Below are 12,155 nucleotides of genomic sequence, written 5' to 3'. Positions count from 1 at the left end.
TTAAACAAGCTTCATTACGTTTGCAATATTTTAATGTGAGCTTTTCTATATCGTTTCACACACTTTGCTTTGCAACTGTTTCTCCAGAGTTGATATAAAGTGATTTTTTTTTTTCTGCACATTTAAAGTCCTGCTGCCATCAGAAGTTATACAGAGCCAAGACTAAAGGTGATTTAAACCCTTACCCTCCTTGCGAAAACTGGGCAGACAGGCCAGGTGACTTGTTTATTCCTCTGCCTGAAGCTAGTGGGGCTCCTCTTTAAATATGCAGATCAGAGTCTGAGAGCATGATCTAGCTCCAACCACAATGTTAACTGGAGGCCTGAGTGTAAAATCTGGGCCTGGGCTTTATAGGGGTGGTGGGGCTGTGACGGAAACTAAAAAGTCAGTTGGAAACCGGCCGACAAAGAATTAGCCTGCCCCGCAGCAGTAACATGCTGCTGATGGCAACAACAAGGGAAGTGTGGAACTTCTGCCCCTGACTGGGGGGGATGTCTGGCACCCGGAAGCTGCTGGCCCAATCTAACTGAGCTTGGTTGTGGGCACTGCCGGGACTGCAAGCAGGCCCAGGATGAAGGCCTGACTGGATTCCAGATTCAAGTATATTTGGGCGGGGAGGGATGAGGAGCCTTGAGGGAGGTGGATGGATGGTGGGGGGGTGGGGGGGGACATGCGGGGTGAGGGGTGTGGGAGTATGCATTTTGCAGCACAGGTGGGGAGGAAGGAAGGGGCCGGGTGGTACTATCTTCGGGTGGGTTCCCCCATGCGCAAATAGCACCACTCCTATCACCGAAGATGGTAGCCCCACCCTCCCCCCCACTTCCTTCCCAACCTTTTAACAGTTTTGAAAGAATGGGCTGTGTACCCCTGCCTACCTACCCACGCCAACTGTGTTATGGCAAGGACAGTGTAATATTGGAGTCAATTGGCTTGCAATCAAGCTCAATTGTCCCTTAATTATTTATTTACATATGGCAGGCAGGCTGCCAATTTTGCCCAGCCCTGACTGAAATTTTACAGCCCTGTCACAGTGGGGCTAATTCTAAACTCCATTGACTTCGGCAGTAACGTAAAATCCCGTTGTCGTGAAATTCCACCCATCGCGTTAACATAGTTTTCATGCTCTTTATAGGATCAGGAGAAGCAGGATCCACCCCACAACTCAACTGAGTACAGACGACTGTTCATTCAGTCCAGGCCGGCAGCCGCCTGAAATTCTGCTGCCTGCCTGCCATTTCCTGCCCATTTTAGACTGGCTGCTGACCAGGAGCAAGCAGAGGAGACTTTGAAATTAAAACTGCACAGGGTCATGCTGCTGTAGGTGTGGGGATGCAATGGTGGTGCGTGGTAGGGGAGGGTGTCATTTGCCACATCCTCAGATATCAGATCCAATGAATTACTTTTGAATTGCTATCACTATCGTAACGTTGCAACATGGTTGCTAATTGGTGCACATCGAGCTCCCACAAACAGCAAAAGACCAGTTTATTCGTTTTAGTGTTGTTATTTGAGGGTTAAATGTTAGTCAGGATACTGGGAGAACACCTTCGGTCTGTCCGCAAGCATGACCCAGACCTCCCTGTCGCTTGCCATTTCAACACTCCACCCTGCTCTCATGCCCACATGTCCATCCTTGGCCTGCTGCATTGTTCCAGTGAAGCTCAACGCAAACTGGGGGAACAGCACCTCATCTTCCGACTAGGCACTTTACAGCCTTCTGGACTGAAAATTGAGTTCAACAATTTTAGATCATGAACTCTCTCCTCCATCCCCACCCCCTTCCCGATCCCCCTTTTTTCCAATAATTTATATAGATTTTTATTTTCCCACCTATTTCCAATATTTTTCAATGTATTTCCAACCTTTGTTTTATCTTTGCCTTTTAGCCTACTTCGATCCCTTCCCCCCACCCCACCCCCACTAGGGCTATCTGTATCTTTATTATCACATTCCTTAGATAACATCACCAGCTTCAACACCTCTTTGTCCTTTTGTCTATGACATCTTTTGGTTATCTCTACCTATCACTGGCCCTCTATCCGGCTCTACTTGTCCCACCCTCCTCTTAAGCTAGTTTATATTTCACCTTTTTTCTATTTTTCCTTAGTTCTGTTGAAGAGTCATACGGACTCAAAACGTTAACTGTGTTCCTCTCCGCAGATGCTGTCGGACCTGCTGAGTTTTTCCAGGTATTTTTGTTTTTGTATTGGGAGAACTTCTCTGCTTCCCTTTGGTTAGTATTATAAGGTCATTTATATCGACGCAACAGAGAAATGGGGCATCAATTTAACACCTCATTCAAAGGACAGCACCTCCAACAGTGCACCCACTCCCTCAAAGCTGTACTGCAACATCTGCCAAAAAGTGCTTAAGTTTCTGGAGTGGGACTCAAAATGCAACCCTTTGGCTCAGAGACAAGAATGCTACCTCTAAGCCAATGCTGATTAAGGCTCCCTCTACTTCGTCACATCAAAGGTTCCAAAGTCACCAATCCAAAGGAACCCAGACTAAAATTTATATATGTTAAAGTACAACACAGACACAACACTGAGAGATTGAGACAAAGATTTAAAGTAGAAAATCCTGATAAAATAGCAGTAACTAAAATGTAGTTGCAGCTGGGTCAGAATTGGCAATTATATACTTTGAGGCATAAAATTTTCAGCATTGAAACAGCAAAGAAAGGCAGTAGGAGTAGTACTATTAATTATAAACAATACTGCAACACCAGAGCATAAATATTAAACAAAGAACTGGTCCAAACTTAATCCCTTTGGATTGAGTTAAAGAATAGAAAGTCACATTACCAGAATATATAGACTGCCAAACAGTGGAAAAGAAATAGAGCAAGAAATTTACATATACATTAAGAAAGGATTCAGAGGTTTAATTGCTGTTATACAGTTTGCAATAAGTAAAATGTTCGGAGTGAAAAAGGACAGTGAACATGTTGTGGTTCCAAAATGGAAGAAAACACTGTCTTGATTCTTGATAATGAAGCAAAGTCAGTCGGCAAACCAAGGAAGAGCACCTGGGGAACATTGACCACAATGTAATTAAGTTCAATAAAACAGGAAAGTAAAGAAGTAAAATACCAGGGCTGGAAAAAAGCAAAATTAATGCAAGACAATAAATGGACTACTTCAATATTAAATGGAATGAAAAATCAACCAATATAGCCATGGATCAGTTATAGGGATTAAAACATTTAAACAAGAAACAGAAAGGACCAAAATCAATGGTAATTGTAGTAAAGAGGAAAGGAATCTATCGAAGACTGGTGCCCCTGTGATGAATAGGACAATTAAATCAATCAGAAACTGATAAAAGTATTTAGGGATAGAAATCTGTTTACAAAGTGCCGGTGCTGTGCCTACATTGATTCCCCAGGCCAGGCAGCATGGCATTCTTCATTGATATCATTGAAGAATGCCACATGGTCCAACCCAGGTAGGGGCCCAGGATGCCGCCTGCCTCCTCAGTGCTATGTGATTTCACCCCATGGTGTTTACAGTGCAGTAAATAAAAAAAATGAAAACTAGGGGAAATATAAAAAACACATAGGGTACATTACAAGAGTGAAACTGAAGTATGTGAACTAAATCATAGAATTGGGCCAGGCAGCTCTTGTGGAGAAAAACACCAGCATTAACCTGATGATCCATTTCTGTGTGTAACATTCTCTGATTCCGTGTGATGGGAAGACCAAAGGGCCAAGGTTTAATATATCTCTGGGATTGCAAATTGTCTGAATCATCAGTAAATTAAGCTTTTCAGTTGTTTTAATCGGAAATATAGCAGTACTTGCACTTATTTCAATTTAGTACATGATTTACAATTTCATGCGTTGATATCCGATGACCACGTTCATGGCATGTTGAGACTGAAATACAAAACGATCTGTGGAAGCTACTAAAATGTTTTCTTTGATACTGACCTTTATATCTTTTGGGGAGTAACCCCGCCACAGAAGATTGTTTGATTTAATAGGCTCAATCTTAATATTGCTGACACGATTTCCATCTCGGGCAAAATCAGTCACAGCCATCACAGAAAGAGAGCTTCTTGCACAGCTGCCACTCATACAAGGCATCTGCACTAAATCCACCTGGCATGAGGAGAGTGCTACATTCAGGGTTGTGGAACCCAGACTGTCTGAAAACACAACAACAAATGGAATTTTTGAAAGATATAGAACAAAGGTGAGCTTGGCTTCACAGGCAAAGAAGATAGATGCACTAGATGTGTTGAATATTTAATTCAATTAATTTCAACATTTGAAACAGGGTATGGCAAAGCTTATTCTGCAATTTTCCTTCTTATTTTTCCAAAGTTTTCCCTTCCAAACACATAACATTCTAATTTAGTGAAGTGAGGGAGATATCTCTGGTGTAAATTTGTTTCTGATAACTTCTCCTTCTTGTCATATACACATGTTGGATGGTCTCATGTTGGCTGAATGCAATAACATAACATAATAAACAGCCAAAAACAATAACAGCTGACATTCAGTGCTGATAATGAAGAAATTACTAATGCAATCCAATACATTTTAGGCATCATAGATGCTGTGAGCACTATGGGTGGAATTTTCCACTCCTGCCAATGACGGGAATCGTGCCGGGCTGGGGCACAAAATTTGGCGTGATGTCAAAACTCAGTTTCCTACTGGTGGGAAATTGGTTTGGAATTTTCATCTCCCAACTTTGATGGCAAGTTAAAGGTGGGTTGAGTTTCCTGCTGATCTATGCCAGATACTACATTTGCATTTATTAGTATCTCATGAATGCTCATTAAAAGCCAACTCACCGGAATTACGGTCCCCCTCCAAATTAAGTGCCCCTAGAATTAAGTATCACCTGACCACACATAAGTGGCATGCACATGATCAGCTTCAATTCATCAATGATGTCAAGAAATGTAGATGCTTCTTTCACCTACCTTTAAGAACCTTGCCGCAAGATTTTAGATGCTTGCATCACAAGCCTTGCCAAGGCTGGGCATGAGAGGCAATATCAACAGGGGGAGGGGGAAGACGGAAGCCGGGGGGGGGCGGGGGTGGTTGGAGGAACGTGAGAGGAAAGGGGAAGGACTAGGAGGGGTTGGAGGTAGGGGGAAGACAGACCCAGGACTAGGGGGTGGTGGTAGAACAGGGTGCAGTAGTAAAAGAGTATCCTAGGGCATGAGTTATAAGACTGTCCAAGGAGGAGTCAGAGACAGTCTGGAGCTGAAGCCACGCTGTCGGGAACATTTTGAACAGACTGTCCTAATGCTGTATGGGCCATGCTAGAGGGCTCTGCAAGACACACAAATTTTGGTCCCGGTCTTGGGTAGGAGAAGGCTTCTCTAGGCAGTGACGGTAGTGCACAGCATGGTGCACAGGGCGTGCTCAGTCACCTAAGGTCCTGGGGCTAGAAGCATGGTATTGTGAAGCAGATGGCATAGTCACGGTCAGGGGAGGCATCTGCATTCTGTACGTTGGTAGTTGAAAAGCCATGGTGGGGTATTGGATGGTCTCATGGGGGGAGAGTCCCGGAAAGTCAGGGTGCATGTGGCCCGGGGCTTGGGGTTTGTGGCGGGGTGGGGGTCAGGTTGACACAGGACATGGGGACATCACATTAAAGGGTTCAGTGGGGAGGACATGGTTATCAACATGAACAATGATGAGGCCAAGGGTAACAGGGGGAGGCCTGATAGTGATATGAGGAATGGGAATTAGGAGGCTGTGACTATGGAGGAGGATGGGAGGAACTTGGTGGGTGATGGAAGAGATTGGAATCTGCTTGCAGAATGTAATCAGCACCATGTTCGCCTTCAGTGATCAATGATGCAGTTGGAAAAACGTGCTCGAAAGAAATGATATGGGAGGGTTCTCAAGGAGTGTGGGAGGAGTTCGACACAACTATTTTGGGCAGATTGAAGGGGTGCCCTATAACTGTCCTGCTCAAACCATGGAGAGCATGGCTCAGCTGACTGCTGGACTTCAGAGTCTCATGCGGAATGAAAGAGCTTGGCTCCTTATCTAATGGCGCGCATTCATGCAACAATCCTTTAAGTTTAAGTGCTGCACTGCAAATAGTCTTAGTTGGCATCTGATCTTTACAGAGGAATGTCAGAATGAAAGCAGGTGGCAAGAATCAATGGCTACATCTGCTGCGCAGAGATAGCATAGGCTCTACAAGCCTCCATCTTCCCAGTGCATTGGTCATGGCATTCAAGGCACCATGCTTGCAGTCAGGACAGAAGTGCAAGATCTGGTTATCCATAGTTGTTGTACAGGTCACTGGAGGACAACAGACACAAGACTGACTGCCTCCTAGGACTTGGGTCTTTTAACTGTAATGAACACCCTCATTGTGAATGTCCATTTACATCTGAGGGGAAAGTTCAACCACCTGTCATCCTCCAGGATGATATTATTCTGCAAGGTGTGGCCTTGGTATGCGATATGCAGACTAAGGGAAAGTCAAGGGCTGGAGGATGCATAGCTGCCTTGTGTTTGCAGGAAGACAAATCAACGAGAACTAACACTGATTACTCAATTGTATCAGCTCACAGAAGCAAGGAAGAGCTGAGAATGTAGGCTGCAGGCAACCGCCTTCTTGATAGCTTTGATGCAAATGGGGAGAAGAAGGGCTCATTACTGTTTGGCACAGCTCAGGAAAGACCAGGGCCCTGAGGATCTGGAGCCAGTGGGGCTCAGGAAGACTCAGATGTTGACAAGGAGGGATCAAATCCACAAAAATGTCTGGTGCAACCAAGGGTCTACTGAAGACGCAACGCATACATGGAGATGAACAAAAGACAATGCCACAGATGCCTTCGCTTGTCTAGGTATGTGGTAGCTCACATTTGCCACATTCTTCATAAGAATCTCAAGCCACAGAGGCTGGAAGGGCATCCAATGCTGGTTACCCTTAAGTTCACCGCCACGCTCAACTTTTTTTGCCAGCAAATCCTTCCAGGGCTCCACTGGGGACCTTTGGAATTTCACAATCGGCAACACATAAGTGCATAAGAGGTGACGGATGCCCTTTTCAAAAAGTTTCCCATTATGTGCAATTCCAGATGGATGAAGCAAGCCAGGGTACCAGAACTTGAGATTCACTGTGATCACAGGCCATCTGCAAATGCAGGGCGCCATTGACTGCACACATGTGGCCTTGAGAGCTCCCTGGCAGCAGATTCATTAATAGGAAAGGATTTTACTCTCTAAACGTCCAGCTAATCTGTGATCACAGAATGTAAATCAAGCATGTTTATGCTCGGTACCCAGGGGGCTCTCACAACTCTTACATTCCAGGTCAATCATAGGTGCCACAGATCTTTGAGGGCCTTTGGCACATAGCGGGTTGGCTCCTTGGTAATAAGGGGTACCCCCCCGCTAAAGACCTGGCTAATGGCACTTTTTTGCTGCCCACAGAGTGCATCTGAGGAGAGATACAAAGCTGCACATTCAGCCATAAAGTCCTTAATAGAGCAGACTATTGCCTTCTTAACGATGCCTTTCAGATGGTTGGACCTTTCAGGCAGGATCTCCAATACTCACCAGAGAGAGTCTCCCACATCATTGCTATTTACTGCGTTATGCACAACCTAGCATTGCAAAGGGAGACATGGAGGAGCTACACGACTCCACAGATGAGGAAGACATTGAAGGGGATGAATTTGAAGAAGGCAGGGATTCAGTCAAGCCACGTGAGGATACCATTGCATGGGCATGACATGGAAACCGTGCCCTTGACAACCTCATAGCTGCAAGATCCAAGAGGAATGAGGTGAAGATGAGTTGACATGAGCGCAGTTCTCACACTTCAATACATGGGAGCCAATGAGACCTTCATTGTCATCTTCGCCATTTCATGAAATATCATCAATCTCAAAATGATAATGGAGGAAGCATAAGTCAACTTCAACACTAACAATGGAGTCATCCTTGGGAGGCACAGGAGCCTAGGGACCATGTGGCCACTGTGAAATGAGATAAGCACTCCACTAGTGCTCATCCTTAAGCAACTGCACATAGTGCTGTCCTTTCAGCCGGGACACGAGAAAGTTAGTCACCATGCCAGCCTTCAAGAGGCAGGAACACAATGGGCAGGATTTTTACCTCATTGGGCGGGCAACAGGGGAATCGCACACTGCAATGCTGGGTGGGTGGGGGAGGAGAGTGAGCGCAGAATTCAGCGTATGCACACGGGTGCACTCAGTGAAAGCTCTCTGAAAGCATAAAGCTGCCTCAGGGATCTGAAGATTCTAACATTAAAAATAAAGACTTGAAAAGTAAGGAAAACATGTCCCCTCATCCGTCACATGAGCAGGAACATGTTAAAAATAAGTTTTAAAAGTTTTTTTTATCACTGGTTGAAACCTCATCCTGCCCGTGAATGAGGTTTCGCAAAAAATGCAAAGGCCACTTGGCCTATCCGCCCGCCCGCCAACTGTAGGGTTGGACGGGCAGGGAAAAAAACAATTTAATTAATTAATTAATTAATGGGATTAACGGCCTCCTTAATTGCCAGCGGGCACACTGCCAACAGCCGCACGTGCCCGCCGACAGATATCGTATGAGTGCGCAATGACGTCGGGCTGCTCGCCCAACGTCATCACGCACTAGTTTACTTCCGTTTGGGTCGGGCGCACGCCCACCTGACGAGGGGAAAATTCTGCCCCATTGCACACATCAATGCACTCAAGCCAGTGTGACAGCAGCTCAACAAGGCAGCTGTAAGAGGAAAGAGATCCATCAATGGTTATCGTTTGACCGTCTGAAGACAGAGCTACATCCAGACAGCCCCATCTCTCCGAAACACCAGCTCTCAGGCATGATTAATACAGAGGCAAAATCGCAGGATGCCACTGGACATCAGGACACAGTATCTGTCACAGAGTAGGATGGATGCAAAACTATGAGTTATGTTAGCATTGTACTCACAGAGCAGTTCAGCAGGACCACCTTATGATTATTGACAAACACTCATTACCCTGCATTCATCAAAAGCCAGCCAAGTTTATGTCCTACATTGTCTTGGCATCTAGGAGCGATGTGGCCCAGACAGTTTTGACACAGCAGTCAATAACTTATTCCCTTCTGTTATGATACAGCAAGTGGTATTTGACAGGCTGACCAAATCCACAAGGGAAACTTGGCCACGCTATCACAACGGCTTTGCAATTTGTATTTATTATGAGAAAGTTGATGCACTGAATTCAGGAGTAATGAGTCCACTAACAACCTTAGAGATTTTAAAAATTAAATTATTTATTAACATTTATTAACAAAATAAATAAATAAAATACATACAGAAGATTAACAGTTACACCGTTACTTAATATTATAACAAATTCCAAAATTCCTAATTAACCTCACTCCCAACTACACACCCCCTTTAAGGTAACAGTCCAAAAATAGATTTTAAATTTGGATAGGCAATCCAGCAAGGTTACCACAGGCACCCACTCGATAGGCTTTTAACACAACTTTGGCTACTGGAACAGCAGACTTCTACAAAGTGGCTAAAGGCTGTTTCCCCAAATCTGCTTCATACGGCATATCTTTTAGAACTTACGTGTCCACCACTGATACAACCTTCATCCTTCTTAAAATATATTTCTCTCTTTTTAATCTGTAAATACCATTGTTTCCATGTGTCTTTGGAATTTACTTTTCCCATAGTATAAAAATCTTTCATGTTGTCAATGTGTCCTTTTCCTTTTGGGGAAAATAGTAATAACCTTGCCCTATTTATCTTGCTAGTTGTAAACATCCTACCTTGCCTCTTTGAAAACCAAACAACTCTCCACTTACCTTAACATGCAAATTTCATTCGCACCCTATCTGCTGAGATTTTTACCCTAGCTCACTCAACAGAATTTCAAATATTCTTTTTATGCTTAACTCTTTTGATAATTTAAACCTTGAAGTCTATCCAACCCTAATTTAGTTAAATCAGTCACACAGATAGAACCATCCAAACACACACAAACATAAGCCTTCTTTACAATACCCCAAAATAATCTTATGAAAAACATGGTAGCTTCGTGAAATTTCATAGATCCAGGCTTGGGCTGATAAGTGGCAAGTAACGTTCGCACCACAAAAGTGCCAGGCAATGACCATCTCCAACAAGAGAAAATCTAACCCTCGACCACTTGACATTCAAAAGCACTACCATTGCTGAATCACCCACTATCAACATCGGTGGGGGGTTACCTTTAAACAGGAATTGAATGAACTAGCCATATAAATACTGTGGCTACAAGAGCAGGTCAGAGGCTGGGGATCCTGTGGCGAGTAACTCACCTCCTGGCTCCCCAAAGCCATCAGCCATCTACAAGGCACAGGTCAGGAGTGTGATGGAAGAGTGCAGCTCCAACAACACTCAAAGAAGCTGGACACCATCCAGGACAAAGCAGCCTGATTGATTGGCATCACATCAACAAACATTCATTCCCCCCACCACCAACGCACAGTGGCAGCAGTGTGTACCATCTACAAGATGCACTGCAGGAATTCACCAAGGCTCCTTCGACAGAACCTGCCAAACCCACGACCACTACTGTCTAGAAGGACAAGAACAGCAGGCAGATGGGAACACCACCACTTGGAAGTTCCCCTCCAAGTCACACACCATCCTGGCTTGGAAATATATCGCCATTTCTTCATTGCCACTGGGTCAAAGTCTTGGAACTCCCTCCCTAACAGCACTGTGGATGTACCTACACTACATGGACTGCAGCGGTTCAAGAAGGCAGCTCATACCACCTTCTCAAGGGAAATTAGGGATGGGCAATTAATGCTAGATGAGCCAGCAATGCCCACATCTTGTGAATGAATAATAAAAAAAATACTGATGAGCACTCAGGAAATGTGTCAGAGGATCACTTTCATACCATTACAATTCTCGACATTGTCCACCTCACAAAGGTCAAACCTTGCTATGAACCCTAAGACACTGATTGCACAGTCATGTAAAGAATTCCATATCAAGTGGCATTCTGTGACCTCACAAAGGGATTCCGGTAAGCAACGCTAGGCAGCCATTCAGGAGCAAGCCATGATCCTCACAGGTAATTGGATGGTTTCATCAGGATGAGCACGGACCTCTGGTGTCAAACAAGCATTCCCATCCAGCTGGCATTTCAAATGTCACCAAGTGGAACCAACTTCCATTGCTCAACATCATGCATGGGGAGAGTGGGAACTAATAAAGGAGTAATGTTCGGCTTTAAAAGTCGAGACAAAATAATGCTGCAGGAAGGCATGGTTGGCTATGGCGCTCGATGATAAATTATACTTTTACTGAAACCTCACAATCATAAATAAAAGGCCATTGCAAAGTTCACTTGGGTGAAAAGACTCCAATGTGGGTTGCAATAAATAATTATAGCATCCACAAAGATCAGACTTCAGTGCAACAGCATCAGGACAATCACTAACCTTCCATGAACAACTCTCATGAGGTCACATAATGTGAGCCTCAGAGGCAAGGCTTACATGTGCATTGTCCAGCCATCATTTTCATAAAGAAAATGCCTTTGTTCATGTCGCTGATGTGGAACTAAAGGCAACTGACTGTGAAAAAGTTGAGTGAGACTTCATGGAACTGCGGGACAAGATGGGAGTTAACTGTGTTGGGGGGGAGGAATGAACGCGGGACCTTGCAACACATCGTTAAGCTATTCAACATCTGTGATAAAAGCAAAATATATTTACAATAGCGCAGATTATATACAGTGAATGAACACAGGTGCCACCACTGTGCATTCAAAACTTCTTAATTTCCTTATTCTACCGCTATGTCTTGGTGCAGCTCCGACATCTGCAGCAGAGGTGGAGGCAGGTTGCTGTGTGCCTGCTAAGAGTCTCCTGCTCCGGGGCAGGTGCACCCTCCTCGGCCTGACCTGCTGGAGTTGATAGGGTCGCAGGGAGAAGAGATCTGGAAGGCAGGGCACCCTTAAAGACTCCTGGGTGGATGCCCCTGGGGTGTCTAGCTGATGCTCATCCACCCTTTGGGTGCCCGTGGGCCCCTCCTTGACTCCTTCAGAAGGGGCACCTGGAAGGAGGTTGAGGTGCCCTGCCCCTCTCTTGCCTAGCCACTGCTGGAACACACCCATGGCGAGAGTGATGGAGTGCAGGCCCGAGTGCAAATCTG

The 12,155-nt window shown here is 44.9% G+C and overlaps 1 protein-coding gene across 2 annotated transcripts in view; it reads right to left on the bottom strand.

Moving 5' to 3' along the window:
- Positions 1-12,155, bottom strand: part of LOC121285190 (von Willebrand factor D and EGF domain-containing protein-like) — a 311,018-nt gene that overhangs the window by 192,201 nt on the left and 106,662 nt on the right. For both annotated transcript variants that reach the window (XM_041201452.1, XM_041201453.1), the window contains exon 8: positions 3,938-4,155. In XM_041201452.1, coding sequence (XP_041057386.1) covers positions 3,938-4,155 — 218 coding nt within the window. The remainder of the gene's footprint in view (positions 1-3,937; positions 4,156-12,155) is intronic.

Source organism: Carcharodon carcharias, chromosome 12 (assembly GCF_017639515.1).
Source record: "Carcharodon carcharias isolate sCarCar2 chromosome 12, sCarCar2.pri, whole genome shotgun sequence".
In the NCBI taxonomy this organism is placed as follows: domain Eukaryota; kingdom Metazoa; phylum Chordata; class Chondrichthyes; order Lamniformes; family Lamnidae; genus Carcharodon; species Carcharodon carcharias.
This window is presented reverse-complemented; position numbering and strand designations above follow the sequence as displayed.